Source organism: Procambarus clarkii, chromosome 59, assembly GCF_040958095.1.
Source record: "Procambarus clarkii isolate CNS0578487 chromosome 59, FALCON_Pclarkii_2.0, whole genome shotgun sequence".
NCBI lineage: Eukaryota > Metazoa > Arthropoda > Malacostraca > Decapoda > Cambaridae > Procambarus > Procambarus clarkii.
The window spans coordinates 16,128,063-16,144,671 of NC_091208.1; the positions used below are offsets into that span (position 1 = coordinate 16,128,063).

Genomic DNA, 16,609 nt, shown 5'->3' on the forward strand with positions numbered 1-16,609 from the left:
AGGACTAACATTCACACTCTGGGCATGAGACTCCAGGCAGATATTCCGTCCTCTGTGCGCCTTATGGGTTACAACGTTCGGGTGTTTTACACCCGCCAGCCTCAGACGTGTTATTGTTGTGGCCTTTTGGGCCATCAGGCTGCTGACTGTTTTGCGCCTGCCGTTGCGCCAGTGAATCTATTCAGTGAGGAGGATTTTTCGTCGCTTCCTGTGGGGGAAGATTCGGTGGATGTGGACGTCTCTTCAGCCATGGATGCGCCCCCTGTGTCGGCTGTTGCCGCGCCTGTTGCGCCCCCTGTTATTGTCGCCTCTCCTCCGGAGGTTGTGTCCTAGCCTGGTGATTGTCCTGCTCCGGCTGGTGTCCCTGGGGTTCTTCCGACTGCTGTCTGCTCGGACCCCCCCATCCCCGTCTTCCAGTTCTTCCTCTGCTGTGTCTGTCCCGGTCCCTGCACCCTCGCAGTCTGTTCCGGCTGTGCTGGGTGCTGGGGTGGATCCGGCATTCCCTCCTGTGCCTGGCCTGGTACCCCATGGGGTTGAGGATGCTGCCGTACTGCGACGTGCGTCGGTTCGCCCGGCTTGTGTTGCATGTGTCGCTGAGTCAGCCTCCGGGTCTGATGATGTGCGGCCAGAGCCTAAGCATTCCCGGTGTTCTTCATCTGAATGGGCTGACGTTGGCGACCTCGACGATTGTGGTCTTTCCCGTGACGGCAGGGGGGGGGGGGGGGGGCTCCGGTTGTGGTGCATACTATGGTGGTTGCGGAGGTGCATTTGCCGGAGGATGCCGGTCCCAGTGTTTCAGCCTCCACTTCTGGTATGGTGTCCGCAGATCTGCTTCAGGTGCGTTGCCTGTGTTGGATGGCTCCAGTTCTTCGGGGGGGGGGGGGGGGATGTCCCCCTACTGAGGTTCATGGTGAGCAGGGTAGCCTGGTGGTGGTGTTGAGAAAAGATGCTCGCTCTGGGGGGTTCTGTGACCCCTTCCTTGTTCCCCATTTCCTCGGCAGCGGTCTTGCCGTCTCTTCCATCTCCGGCCATATCTTCCGTGTCTCCTGTGGTTTCAGTGGAGGTGCTACCGTCTCGTCGACCATCCCCTGCTCCTGTGCGTACGACGGCGAGGCAGTCTCAGCAACCCTCGTCTGCTTCTTCAGTGTCGTCTGCTTCCTCGCAGGGCGTGGTTGGCGCTCCCCAGCCTCGTTATGCGATTTACGTCAGTGACCTTAAGTGTTGGCCATTGCCGCCTGATCTGGATGTTCCAGAATTTATGATACCCCCTCGGCAACGGGGGATCCGTAACCCTTCCGACCTTGAGGATTTGATTTGGGAGGCTTATAAGAAGAAGTATCCTTACGATTTTTTCCCTGAAGTAAGTAATTATCAAAAGAAGGCACCAAACCGGGAAGGCTATGTAGCACCATCAAATGTGCGGAATAATCAGAGGGCGCTAAATATCACCAAGGATGCCAATACGAGAACAAAAACGCATAAGGCGAACGATATCAAAAGTATCCGAGTCACCAAGAATTCTATTGAGGGACAGGTGACCGCGAGGGGCGGTCGGAAAGCAAGACACACGCTCGTCCCGGAAGTCAGGACATTCAAGAAAGACATGCACGACCGTAAGAGGGACAATGCAATTAGGACAATAAGGAGCAGGGCGGCGCTCCATCAAGTGACCATGGGTTAAGCGAGTATGGCCAATATGCAACCTCGCCAGAGCAGTTTCCCATCGCCGGTTACAGTGGTAGGAGGACGGCCACGAGGAAACACAACATTTAAGAGTACGGAGTTTGTTATCAGTAACAGACGACCAAGAAGCCTGCCAACGGGTAAGGACGGAGGAATGGATAACCGGGTAAAAGTCGGAATATGGAATACCCTTACGAGAGATGGGACAAGAGTGGACAGTTTCCTTGGCGGCAGCATCCGCACGCTCATTGAAAGACACACCAATATGGCTGGGAACCCAACAAAACTCAACTGACTTAAACTTACTGTGAACAAGAAACAGCCAATGCTGGATCTCGAGAACTACTAGATGAACTGGATTAAAGGACCCGAGAGCCATGAGGGCACTACGAGAGTCAACAACAACCGCAAAGGAAGACTGACAACGAGAAAGCAGGAGACGAAGAGCATAGAGAATAGCATAAAGTTCCGCTGTAAAGATGCTAGCCTCCAGAGGTAAGCGACACATATAAGTGCGATCAGGAAAAACAACAGTGTAGCCAACACCGTCCGCAGACTTAGACCCATCGGTGAAGACGGAAACGGAGCGGGAGTGAGAAGAAAAGTGCTCAAGGAAAAGGCGTTTTAGAACCGTAGGAGGGGTAAAAGCTTTAGTGACGCGGGTCAAGGATGTACAAAACTGGGGAAGGGGGACTCTCCACGGGGGCAAAGAAGGAACAACACGAGGAGAAACATTAGAAACACGAACGGAAAGAGAATCCTGTAAGCGAGATAACCGGACAGAAAGAGGGAGGTGGTGAAGAGGAACAGGAACCGCAGGAGGGGTAAAAGTAAGTAAGTAATTATCAAAAGAATGCACCAAACCGGGAAGGCTATGTAGCACCATCAAATGCGTAAAATAATCAGAGGGCGCTAAATATCACCAAGGATGCCAATACGAGAACAAAAACGCATAAGGCGAACGATATCAAAAGTATCCGAGTCACCAAGAATTCTATTGAGGGACAGGTGACCGCAGGAGGGGTAAAAGTTAAAGCACGATAGAGGCGAGAGGAAGGTTGTTGTAAGGACCGCGCAAGATAGCGAAGAGAGTAGCGATCACGGCGGTCCTGGAGAGACAGGAAGCCAGTGTCAACATACAAGCTAAGGACGGGAGTCGAACGAAAGGCACCAGCGTAGCCCAGTATGGTGCAAAGCATTAAGACGGCGAAGAGCAGAAGGAGAAGCAGACGAGTAAGCAGGGCAACCGTAATTAAGCTTAGACAGGATGAGAGAGGAATGCAAAGCCAGGAGAGTGCGCCTATCCGCTCCTCAAGAAGTATGGGACAATACTCGAAGGAGGGAAAGGGCCTTAGAGCACTCAACAAGCTTCGCGGAATCTTTGTACTCAAGGGGATGACCATAAAGTGACAAAGAGAGACGAAGAACGACCCGTTTCTTAATAAAAGACATGGCACAAGTCTTAGAAGTAGAGAACTTGAAGCCATGATCGGTGGCCCAAGACGACACGGCATCAATCGCAAGTTGAAGCCGGCGCTAAAGGAGAGGTGAATCATCACCCTGCAAAGGGTAAGATCATCGACATAGAGAGCGGAGAAGACACCTGAAGGAAGAGAGGAAAGAAGACCATTGAGGGCAACCAGAAAGAGAGTAGTGCTCAGAACATTACCCTGGGGCACACCTTCGTATTGCTGAAAAGAAGCAGAGAGAGCGGTACCAAGGCGCACCCGAAAGGAACGACGAGAGAGGAAGCTGCGGAGAAAGAGAGGGAGATGACCACGAAGGCCAAAAGAATGAAGTTGAGACAGGATATGATATCGCCAAGTGGTGTCGTAAGCCTTTTCCAGGTCAAAAAGGACGGCAACAACGGAGGTCTTCGCAGCAAAAGCAGTACGAATATAGACCTCCAAGTTCACCAGGACATCTGTTGTGCTGCGGCACTTGCGGAAACCAAATTGAGAAGGGGAGAGGAGGTGATGGTGTTCCAGGAACCACATCAGACGAACGTTAACCATACGTTCAAAGAGTTTGCAGACACAACTTGTGAGGGCAACAGGCAAAAGTCCTTAGGGGAAGTTCCCAGAGACCCTGGTTTACGAACAGTGAGGACAACGGCATCGAGCCAGTCCTCAGGGACTGACGACAGCTCCCAGATCCGATTATACAGACTCAGTAAATACTGAGACGTGCACGGAGGGAGATGGCGAAGCATCTCATAATGAATACCATTGGAGCCCGCCGCCGTAGAACCGCAGAGGGCCAGGGCAGAACGAAGAGAGAGAGAAGGGATCGTTATAGGAAAGTCGAAGACGATTGCAGAAATCTAAAGAACGAGACTCAAGGACAGGTTTACGAAGAAGGAAAGATTGGGGAAGATGAAGACCAGAGTTAACAGAAGAAAAGTGGGAACCCAGTTCGGAAGCGACCTGCAACGGGTCCGCCACACGAGTACCATGGAGGTGAAGGACCGGGGAAACATCGGGAACGAACTTACCCGCTATCTTGCGGATATGCTTCCAGATCTGTGGCAGGGGGAGTTTCGGACGTAATTGTTTAGACATAAGAAGCTCAACATTCACGTTTAGCCGTACGGATGGCCCTACGGGCCACCGCACTCGCTTTCCGAAAGAAAAGAAAAGAATCGGTCGTCTGCCTACGGCGGTGCTTCTTCCAGGCTGCACGCTTACAGCGGAGAGCCCGAGCACAGTCCGCATTCCACCAGGGAACGCACTTCCGTGGACCCCGAGAGGAAGAGCGAGGAATAGAGCCTAGGGCAACGTCGAAGACAGTGTCATGAAAAAGGAGGAGAGCGCAAGGGAAAGGCAGAAGGGAGAGGTCAGAGAGAGCAGCACTGAGGGTAAAGAGGATCCAGTCCGCCTTAGCAAACTGCCACCTAGGGAAAGAGAGGGAAGGGCGAAAAGAGAAAAAGGAAACAAGGCTGGGGAAATGATCACTTCCATGGAGGTCATCAAGAACCTGCCACGTGAAATCTAAGTAAAGAGAAGAAGAGCAGAGAGAAAGATCAAGACTGGAAAGGGTGCGATTCCGAGAGTCCAAATGAGTGGGCTCACCAGAATTCAGAAGAGACAGGGAAGAAGAGAGGAGAAACGGCTCAAGAAGGCGACCTCGGGTATTCGTCAGAACTTCACCTATTATAGTCTGTGGGTTGGTTGATGTCGTCGTTGATCCTTCTCTATGGACAACCCAACCCACAACTCGGTAGAGTGCTTATACTAGGAGATCACCCTTGGCGCTTCTGGCTCTTGGAGAGGGGCTCAGCATCACACGTTTAGGGGATGCGGCTCCAACACTTAGCCTCGTTGTCACGTGCACACACCCACTCGAGCCGCTGTGACTCCCCACTCTCTCCTTATGAGATATGATCTCCTCAATCCCCTATGACTTACTAGTATTACCTTCTACCCTGTCCACAGCAGTGGTTCTTGGTTCTTTCTCTCTCTCTCTCCTTCTTTACTACCTCCTGGGAAGCCTCACTAGGACTAGGGCAAACACCAGCAAATTGGGATACATTTACTGGACAAAGCACATACACGATACATACACACATATAATAATAATGAAACCTATACTCTATAATATTACAATCAGGTTGCACTCCAACACCATCAGAACTCTATTATCAGCTTATCAAGTGGTATCCTATCTCCTGGTTCACCACCTGATACTATCAACCTCCTCAAGTTGATCAAGTCTACATACACTGTTGCACCATCAACAAGAGATATATATATATGTATCTATAAATGTGTACAAAGAAAATCAGCATGTGAATGCAGTAACATATATCAGTATAAATGTTCATTGATACACAACAATGGTCAATCGATCACTCTATCAGTCCTAGAACGCATACATCTGTAGGTAATCCAGACTACGACTGTAACTCTAAACTTCAGTATAAAACAGTCTTTGACATAAGAATACCAACAATCACTCACCTCTCACTGCTTCTTGCACGCTAATGACAACCAAACACTATCAACTCCCTACAAGTAATCCACCAGAACTTCCCTTCCACCTCTGGAAGGTCACTACCCTGATCTTCAGGTTCTTCTGGGCTTCACTGCCAGGATCCTCTGCAGCTCCTCCATGCTGCTACCATGAAGTTTTCCTTGAGTAACTATGGTGCTCTACTACTTCTGCTAGGTTCCTCCACAGCTCTCTTGGCTGCTACACCATGAAGTTTCCTCGAGCAACTATGGTGCTTCACCACCTCTACAGAAGCACGTGACACTCCTCTTCACTGCTTCTCCTCACAGCTCGAGGTCCTCTGCTCCACTACCTTGGAGTCTCATCAACTACTTCATCTGTGCTGTCTTCGAAGTTCTCAGCAACTTCTTCCCCAAAGACAAACCTGCAACCCATCGACACTCCAATAAAAATGTTTCCCCTTTAACACATAAACAAAAATAAGCACACAATATGTTTGCCTCAAACTTCTATCTGTCCTCTTCATACGGTGAGAGTGGACTCCCCCGTTTTGGGCGGTCCATACTCCACCTCGCCCGGCGGCGGTCCTCACTCACGCTGGGAGGGTCCTTCGCCGTCAGGAGCCGGGCTCCCTCAGTTGTCTGCCAGCGCTCAGAGGGGACGGACGTCGCTCCGTGTTCCTCCCTCTCCACTCTCTTATTTTAGGCTTTCTGCCTTATTAAAACAAGTCTAACTTATCAATAAACGTTGCTACTGTCGCTGAGCACACGACAAGCAATCACTATGAACTGGCTTAAATCGTGCTTACCACAGATTGTCTAGTCGAGGGCGCTATCCCTCTGACAGAGCTTGGTCAGGGCGCTTCCACGGCCCACAATAATGCCTCGGGGCGGTTTAATAAACACTTCTCATCGCCCACGACTTGAGACCACACGTCCCCAGCTCGATTCCACAGCTGGTACGTCTGCACACTTCTCTTCTCTTCGAGATATATCACTAGGGGTTCCCTTCTGACGGGAGCTCAACGGAGCGCGGCTTTCCCCTGCGATGTCTGGCACTCTAGTGAGTCAAAGCCCTCCAGAAGCGAGCCTCACGCCTCCAGAAAAATGTCCACATCTCCTAGTCAGTCATTTATCTGTTTTCTTCTTCACTGCCCATAATCTTAAACTGTCCATTGAATCCAACATACTATTTTTCATCTGTGTTATCGCCTCAATATTTGCTAGACCTTCTAATCAGGTCAGGCTTGATGAATAACTCTCAAAGAGAGAGACTCATTTCTCCTGCAGGCTGAGATCATAACACACCCCAAAGAGAATGACAATTGAAATCACCCAGCAGGAGCACAGGCTCCGGCAAGGAGTCTAGGAGGTGTTTCAAATCAGGAAGAGAAAGCGGGACACTCGGGGGGAGATAAATGGAACAAACTGTGTACCATTTCCCCACAAAGATACGAGCAGCAGAACAATGGAGAGGCGAATGAAAAAGTAAAGGAACAAAGGGAACATCAGCGCGAATCAAGAGAGCACAAGAATTAGGAGCCCCAGCAACGGCTGGGGGGGGGGGGGAGAGAAAGGAATAGCCACGAAAACGACCAGGACGAGCACCAAGCATCGGCTCCTGGAGACAGACATAAAGGGGCGAAAACCGCGAAATCAGAAGTTGGAGTTCAAGGAAATTGGCGTAATAACCTCGAACGTTCCATTGAAGAATAGACATCGACGAGAAGAGAAAGGACAACAACAGAAAACAAGGAAGAAACAAAGGCGAAAGAGCAACACAGCACGTTACAGAATAATAGGGTTGGGATCAGGGTAAGCAAAGTCAGGGTTAGGGGGCATGGGTAAACTGAGCAAAGACGGAGGGAAGGAGGCAGGAGAACAGACCAGAGGTGGGCGGGCGGGGTCCGGAGGATCCGGAGGAAGAGGAGGAGGCAACGGAGGGGAGCAGTCAAGGACAGCAGCAGGAAGAGGGGGAATAGAAAGAGGGGAGCACCCCTAGGAAGGGCAGCAACCATGAGGGAAGCGGGGGCTAAAGAAACCTCCTTAGCAGGAACATGGGGCGCAACCACCGAAATAGGAGGGGAAGGAGCGAGAGAAGCAGAACTAGGGGCCGAGGAAGAAAGCTAAACCTTCTTACCCGCCGGGGAGGAGGAAGGAGAGGAGCCAGGCTTACGCTTCTGACTTAAAGAGACTGGTGTCCCAGCAACTACGTACTGGGCAACGAATTCTAGCGTCTCAACAGGAGAAGCTGAACGAGAGCACACATGATGGCAGTTTGGAGAGCGATTGGACATCAGCCCACACTGACAGGCAGCGTTGAGAGTCAAAAGACGGAGGGGAAGGATGGGAAAGAGGAACAGAGGGAGACGAGGAAGAAGACACAGGAGACACGACAGACCGGGAAGAAAGAAGGGGAACCCCAGACAGAGGACCAGGAGGTGGATCCTTCGGGAGAGAACCCAAAGGAACAGAGGAGGGGGCAGTGGGCGTATCAGGGTCCAAGGCCCAGAAACGGTTGTGAGTCTGAGGAAGGTGGGAAGGACAAGGAGAGGAAGAGCGCAGCACGCGAGCATAAGAGATATTAGCATAAGGCGGGAGCCGGCGAATCTGGTGACTCGCCTCAGAAAAAGATAAACGCTCCCGGTGCTTCAAGTTGAGGACAGCTGCCTCAAGCTTGTAATGGACACACGCACGGGAGAAGGTAGGATGGGCCTCACCGCAGTTGAGGCAACGAGCCTGGGGAGAAGTGCACTTCGACTTAGAGTGATCTTCGCCACCACACAAAGGACAGAGACAGTCAGTCCCGGAGCAGCGGAAGGCACCATGCCCAAACCTCCAGCACTTGTTACAGAGCCGAGGAGAAGGAATGTACTCCTGGACAGAGCACTTGGCACCAGCAAGAATGACAGAGGGTGGAAGGGTCCTACCATCAAAGGTAATCTTCACAACCCGGAGGGGTTGACAGCGACTACCACGAGGGGGACGAGTAAACGTGTCCACCTAGAGAATAGAATGGCCCTGGGCAGCAAGGATATGTCGAATATCGTCGTGGCAGTCTCGCAGATCCCGAACACCGGTCGCAACATGGGGCGGGAGCAGAATAGTGCCAACACTGGCATTCAACTGAGCGTTCTTCGATTCCCGAACAGGGGTCTCGCCAAGGCAGGATAAGGCAGCCAAGCGGGAAGCAGCATCCTGAGAAGGAGCAGCAACGACACGTGTACCGAGACGAGTGGGGTTGAAAGTAATGGAGGCATCCACGGAATCAACGAGATGTCGATGGAGGGAGAAATCGTCAGGAGGCGCAGAATCAAGAGGGAGGAGATCAAAATATTTGGCCCACGAAGCGGGACCAAACAAGGCTTGATAGGTAGCAGAACTGGAAGGAATCGAGCGAGGGCGGCCGTGACGAGGACGGCGGTGAGAACCCCCAGAGAGAGAGGGGTTAAAAGGCGCAGTAGTTACAACTAGAGACGGAACCACGCCAGAGGACGAGGTAGTCACCACTGGGGGCTTGGGGCTCGACCCAACCACAGAGGAGGGAGGGGAGCCGAGGGGAAGAGTCAGAGAGGCCAAAGGAGGAGCTAGGTCGGGGCCCAATGCAGAGGAGGCTACAGAGCCTGGTCTTCCAACATAAACAGACACGGGGGCTTGGTCGCCCACCCCCACGAGCCTGAGAAGGTAAAGGAGAAACAGTAAACATCATCGCTACGAGAAAAAATATTCATTCACGAATGTGCCCCCACACCCACCACGGAGCCACAATTAGAGGCAGGACACCCAACAAGAAGCTATCGCCGATCATGCCGGGGCCTCCTAGGGGTGCGTCGTGAGTATACGCCCCACAAACGCCACCTTAAGAACCGACAGTCCGTCGAGATCGGGTTCAGTGACGAAAGGGGGATTGACAATAAAAGGTTTCCCTCACTCTCGACGTTGGGTACTACAGTTCTACGGGTGCAAGAGTATGCCTCCTCAAGCACCCGGGCGTCAAAATAGTAGTCCAAAGGAAGAACCAAAACAAGCAAAAGGTCGGCAGGAAACGGCAAGCAGATAGGAGAAGAGGGGGGAGAAAAACGAAACAGAAGGAAAAGGAAAAGGCGCTCAGTACAATTGGAGAGGACGGCAGCATGAGCACTAGGCTAGAAAAGGACAGAGGACTGTCCCAAGGAGCATCACACTCCGGCAGCCGCCCACTAAGCCCCCCTCACGGCATCAACAAGCTGAGCGGGGATTTTTTTTCCCCCCCCCTTGAAAAGTATGCTCCTGCCTCTTGAGGACTGTGTTCCTCGCATATGATTTCTTTGTATTTTGTGTATCCTTTTGTGTGAGTGGCTGTGGGGTGCGGGTGGGGTGTGTGGGTGGGGTGGGTTATGCTTCCTGGTTCCTGCGTACTCTGGTTTGTGTTGTGGGTTTCTTTGTATGGCTTGTGTGTGGGTGTGCAGTTCCTGTGCGTTTGTGTTCGGTTGTGGATGTCGTGTGCGCTTGTTTGTCATATTGCGTGCCCTTCAGGCTGTTGGCGTGTTCCGGCCAAGGTTTATACTCTTTGTTATGTTTTGCATGGCATTATGTTTCGCCTCCAGTTTGTTATGGGAGGTCTGTTTCCTTTATTGTTATTATCTTTCTTATTGTATGTTTATCGTTTTGTGTTGGTGCCTCTCCATTTGTGTTTGAGATGTTGGTAGGCTTGTTATGTGTACGTTATGTTCTGGTGTTTCCTCTATGCTTATCTTCCGCTGTGTTTATCTTTTTGTTGTGTTTTGTGTATGCGCTTTTGTGTGTTTTGTGGTCAGCCCTTCTGGCTGGTCTTCTCTTGATTTGATCCTTTGTCCATGCACATATGTGTGCTTTGTACTTTGCGCTTGTGTTCTATGTTATATTTGTTTATGCTTTTATTGTAACTTATACGCATGCTTGCATGTAAAAAAAAAAAAAATCTATAACAGAGAATGCTTGTTTGTCTTTGTCCGAGGTTGACGGCCAGACAGTTGCAGTTAGCCTCGCACAACTTGCCATGGTGAATTTCAGTTGTATAACGCGTATCACAGGATAGTTTATGTCAACTTGCAGCAACTAACGACTCCTGTCAAGTCTGATATGTGAGCTTCAGCATCTATAGAGCAATTACCAACATATTTCTCATCTGTTATCAACGGTAAATTAATGTACGTAACGTCGACTCAACGTTTGTAATGTTGGTTTAACGTTGATTTAACATTACTCGAGTAAGTTTTCACACTGGAAGAAGGATCGGCTAGGATGAAGAGTTGGAAGGTTTAGGGAGAATGGTAGGCGATGGAGGGAAGGAAGGAGGGAGGGAGGGAGGGTGTAAGGGAGGGAGGGAGGGAGGGTAAGAGAGAGAGACAGTGACCCAGGCACTGCCGGTTACCTCACCAGTTTAAAATATGTAACACCTCTTACACATTTAACTAAGATACAAGTAAACATCTATTTACTTGTATCTTAGAAACGTCTTCAGTCAATCTTTAAATAGAGATGGACTGAGCATAGCGGTAGTTAACCTGTCAAGAGGACTTGGTACTCTGGTAATGCGTTTTTAATAGTGAGCTGGTCAGTAGGTGGGGGTGTACGCTAGCATCTCTCTCTCTTGGTCTTAATGGTGGCACATGCCGTATAAAATGACTTAATAAATGGTTGATAGTGTTTGGTGTGAAGGAATTCGGCTACATCTTCCTCATGTTGTCACTGTAAATGTCGATATTTTGGTGTTACTGGTCATGATCTATCTGATGATCGTCTCGTTGCCTGTGATCTTTAATGAAGTCTTGTAGAATCAACGGTAGACGTCAGCTTCAAGGGCCAGATCAACTAGTACTTTCTTTTCAATGGTATCATTATAAAACATTGTATGTAGGGTACCTTAGAAATGGGGAACCTATGGCTTATGAATCATCTGACTTGGGATTGTCAGCTCCAACGATTTAAATATTGAGCCAAGGCAACAATAACCACATACCAGGTGCCTGACAACGCACTAGAAACCAGACTCGTTCAAAGATCACTTAATTATTTGTCCACAACCTGACCATCGCCAGAGATAGCCTGACCAGTGGCATTGAAATAATTGACAAAGAACGATTCTAGGTTATCAAACTCAGCCGAAGAACTACATATCAAACACAACAGAAGCACAACACATCAAACACAGCCGAAGAACTACATATCAAACACAGCAGAAGCACAACACATCAAACACAGCCGACGCACTACGTATTAAACACAGCCGAAGCACTACGTATCAAACACAGTCGAAGCACTACATATCAAACACAGTCGAAGCACTTCATATCAAACACGGCCGAAGCACTTCATATCAAACACGGCCGAAGCACTTCATATCAAACACGGCCGAAGCACTTCATATCAAACACGGCCGAAGCACTACATATCAAACACGGCCGAAGCACTACATTTTTTTTTTTATTTATTTTTACATGCGTACATGCGAATAAATACAATAAAACAAGAAATAAAACAGATCACAAACACAAAGGCACAAACAAACAAAGACAAATACACTAAACACCGGCCTGATGGGCCGACAACAAAAAACACAACAATGTACATAAACACAAAGCAGCACAGTAAATATAGACAATAAGAAAATACAGGAGGGTAATGGAATTAACAAAAACTACACATAGCACATAATCACAGTAGAAAAGGAACAGTGCAAGACGTGTCGTGCAATGTTAAACGTACAGGCAAGCATGAGGTAGGCAACAAATTATAATAATCACAAAGGCACAGTTACAAAGGACAAAGGCACAGGTAGAAATTACAAAGGCACAAAGTCATTAAGCATCAAATACATAAAACATCGGCCTGAAGGGCCTACAAACAAAACAAGAAACACAGCAGTACATTGACAAAATACCCAAACCCTCACCCAACAACCCAACCCGTGAAACAACACAAAACAAGCCAACTGGCCCTGAAAACCACACAGAGAGGTACAACACATAACACAATAAAATAAATACAATACACTCGCGCACACACGCACGCAACCGCACACCACACACACACAAACGAACACAACACCACAACACAGAGCACAAACACACAACACACAAAAATCACCTAACAGGAGGAGACACGACAGTGGTAGGTAAATACTTCTCAGGAAAATCATGACTAGGATATTTCTGCTTATAAGCCTCCCACACTAAGTACTCCTACTCGGTAGGACAATGGTCCCCCTGCTTCAGGGGGGCGAGCAGAAACTCGGGAACCACCAAATCAGGCGGAAACAGGCCCCCGAGACGGCCCCGCCGCCGAACGCACAGGAGAAGACGATGAAGGCCGCCGAGACGGCAACCCCACAACTGATACCTCAGGAGACACAGTAGAGACGGTCGGAGACAAAACCGCTGCCGATGAACCAGGGGACGAAACTGGGGGCACGGAACCCCCAGAGCGAGCAGTCTTCTTGAACATCATCACCAGGCCACTACGCTCACCAGCAGGAGGAACCACCACCCACGCAGAACCGGAACCATCCGACGCAGGCGACGCACCGGAAGCAAGCTCCACAGGCACCTCACGAGAAGAAACAGCGATATAGGTAGCCGCAGGCACATGAACCTCCGCCACCACCGAGGAATGCGACGGAACCTCACCACTGTCACTGGAAGATCCACCATCGTCGAATTCTCACGCATCAGCCCAATCAGAAGATCTCCGGGAATGCTTGGGCACCGGCCGCACATCATCAGAGCCAGATGTCGACCCAGAGACCCGGATAACACAAGCCGGGCGAACCGCCGCCCGCCGCAGGACGGCATCATCCTCAACCACACGGGGAACCAGGTCGAGCACAGTAGGAGGTCCCACAGCGACCCCAGCACCCAGCACATCCTGGGCACAATCCGAGGGTGCAGAGACAGGCACCACAGACGGAGAACAGGAAGACCCCCCCGCCTTCCTGTCACGCATACAGGAGCCGGAAGAACCACGGAAGCATCCAGGAAAGCAACCGTGGCAGGACGAACACCCGACGGCGATGAAACCGCCTCATCTCTGTGTTGCCTGTTGCGGTTGCCTGTTGGCAACCACAACAGGCAACACAGCCTCTGGAGGAGGGGCGACATCTGCAGGAGACGCTTCAGGCGACACACGCGGCACGGCAGCAGCCAAAACGGCGTCCACACCCACCGAATCATCCTCCACAGGGAGCGGCGGGAAATCCTCCTCACGGAAGAGGTTGACGGGCGCGACGGCAGGTTCAGAGCACCCAGCAGCCTGATGACACAACGGTAACAAGAACGGGGCTGGCGAGCATAAAATACTGACAGAATATCCCAGAAGCCTCACTTGAGAAGGAATGTCCGCCCGCAACCTCATTCCTAGGGTGCGAATATTGGACCGCACACCCTTGAGCGGACCCGAGGAGAGCAGGTGCAACCGCACACTGACGACCGCCCCAAACTGGCCGAAATAACGCCTCAGCAGTCCCTCCGGAAATTCCAGGGTCGTCCCATGCACGCTTACATACGTGATGGCACCACTGCGATCGGAGACAGCCACAGTGTCCGCACTCTCGGGCAGGGGCATGGTCCGCCCCTCGTACCGACGTAAAAACGCCCTATACACCTCCTCTGTTGTTAGTTTAACAACGACTCGACGGGCAGACACCAGCTCAACACCATAGACATCCCCCACAGGGACCCGCGGCATGTCACACAGCACCAAGCCCACCTCGGGATATCCCGCCCGAGCAGAAAACTCAAGGCCGATTGAATGGGCACGCACCACAGGGGGGAGGGGGCCCCCATGGCGCCGACACGCCAAATCACACCCACCTCCTCGCAACTCTAGGTAGCAACTGCCAGGTCAAGCTAGCGCGTCTTGACCCCCTGGCGGCCAACAAGCGAATCAGCACTACATATCAAACACAACCGAAGCACACCATATTAAACACAGCTGAAGCAACGAAACACATATCAAGCAACCATCAAATTATCAGTAACAAACTTACACCTAAATACATTTTACCATCTAAAATATTAATCCAGAATTGACAGGTTACATAACACCTAATGTCTTAGGACAAAATTACCCAATCCTTTTAACCGGGTAACACTTCACCTTTCCTCATCAGCCATAGAATATATATTTTTACCTCTGTTAATTTGTATTAAATTTCCCTCTGCGTCTGAAGATGCTGAAAAGTGCTTAAGTAAAACATGTCCTCCAGCAATTTCCAACTTGCATCAGGCCCAGTAAATTGCTAAATATAAACTTAGGAGAGTTAACTTTTCTCTATTCTTCCCAACTCATACACAAATATAATGGGTATGTATAGTAGCATATTGTTACCTGGGTAGTGGAGGGAGTGACGGAGAGGTTTAGGTGGGCCAGAGTGAGTGAGCGCGACCGCGACACAGGGTGGAAACACGCTGGACACTGACAGTTGTCTCGCAGCCACACGTAGGGAAACATGTCCGTCCCGCCGCTTCTCCACTCAATCTGTTAAGTCATCATACAAATGTAAATATTTCTTCCAGATACTTAGCTGTGCTTCCTCCGGTTCATGGTTAGACTTAATATTTTAATTGGCAAAAATTGTTTGGAACTTTTCGTTCTCCTATTTCCATAAGAAAAAGTACGAGCTTAACTTGGTAATTAGTAAATAACGATAAATTTATTTTTCTGACTTGATCACCATTAACATAGAGCGGCCTTAACCATAAACACAATCGTGTTTCTTTATATGATTATATATCACGGGGAAAGTCTAGCTTTGACTATTAGCAGAAGGAATGTTTCGTTTGTCAGAGAATAATAATCCTGTCATGACATAACAGTTTGGGAGATCAAAATTTACTTTGTACCACTTATAAAAAAAAATATTTCTCCCCGAGTATAGACTATACGATGTATATATTGTTTAAGATGGTCAGTCTAATAAAGCACGTTGAATCATTCAACTTCTTTGTCACCCGCATAAAATAGAAATGAAGAAGTGTAGATGGTATCTGTAAGAGTATGTCTTATGTTGACCAAACCACACACTAGAAAGTGATGGGACGACGACGTTTCGGTTCGTCGTGGACCATTCTCAAGTCAATTGTAAATGTCCATATCCAATACAATCGACTTGAGAAAGGTCCAGGACGGACCGAAACGTCGTCGTATATTTCAGCCACGTTATTGTGACTCCTCGTCTGCATATGTCTTACGACTTTGGTGAAAATCCATTTGATCCAAAACAACCTTTGTCTCATGTAACAGCTCATTTTCAAATGAAGCAATGAAGCCATCAAGGCTTTTAAAGCATTATAAGAGAAAACATCCTGATTATGCGGATGTTTAAGTAACCAATGGGTATGTCAGGTGACCTAACTATTGATTACTTAATTTTTTAACAACGAAAAACTGCTTCTTTATTTAGAAAAAGTATACAAACAAAAACAAATGGAATTGCGTCTTATGAAAGTCCACAAATAATTGCAAAAACTGGAAGTGCACATACAGTTGCTGAAATATATTACATGCCCTGCAATTGAAAGTTCTCACTAAACCATTGTTGCATTAACATTCATCAAGCGTTTTACAAAATTAGTATTGAGTAATGATTCGATTCGGAGAAGAAATAATGAAATGTCAGCTGATGTAGAAACACAGCTAGCTGGCAGGTCCTGGTTCAACCTTGACGACGAGCGGCCGTCTGGACGCCTTCTCCGCCTGGGAGCCGCCGGATCACGTTCTGTTATCGCGATTTTGGATTTGATACTGCAATTTGGCATCCTTATTCAATAGGTCTGGATTAGTTACGACGCCTGGCGCACATATTGCCTTGGATCACATGATTGTTGATTTATTTTGAACGTTTCCTAGCTGGTTCTCCCGGCGTAGGTGACGGTGTCCGGCGCCGGCTTGGGCCGATAGGTGCCGGGAGTCGGTGGGTCTTGTTGGGCTCCAGGTGTGTTCCTCAGTACGTGGTGGGT

At 49.4% G+C, this 16,609-nt stretch overlaps 1 protein-coding gene across 1 annotated transcript in view; it reads right to left on the reverse strand.

Moving 5' to 3' along the window:
* Positions 1-16,609, reverse strand: part of LOC123768337 (gamma-butyrobetaine dioxygenase) — a 278,683-nt gene that overhangs the window by 177,441 nt on the left and 84,633 nt on the right. The window contains 1 exon segment of the mRNA XM_069306882.1: positions 14,979-15,128. Within this exon segment, the coding sequence (XP_069162983.1) occupies positions 14,979-15,128 (150 nt within the window).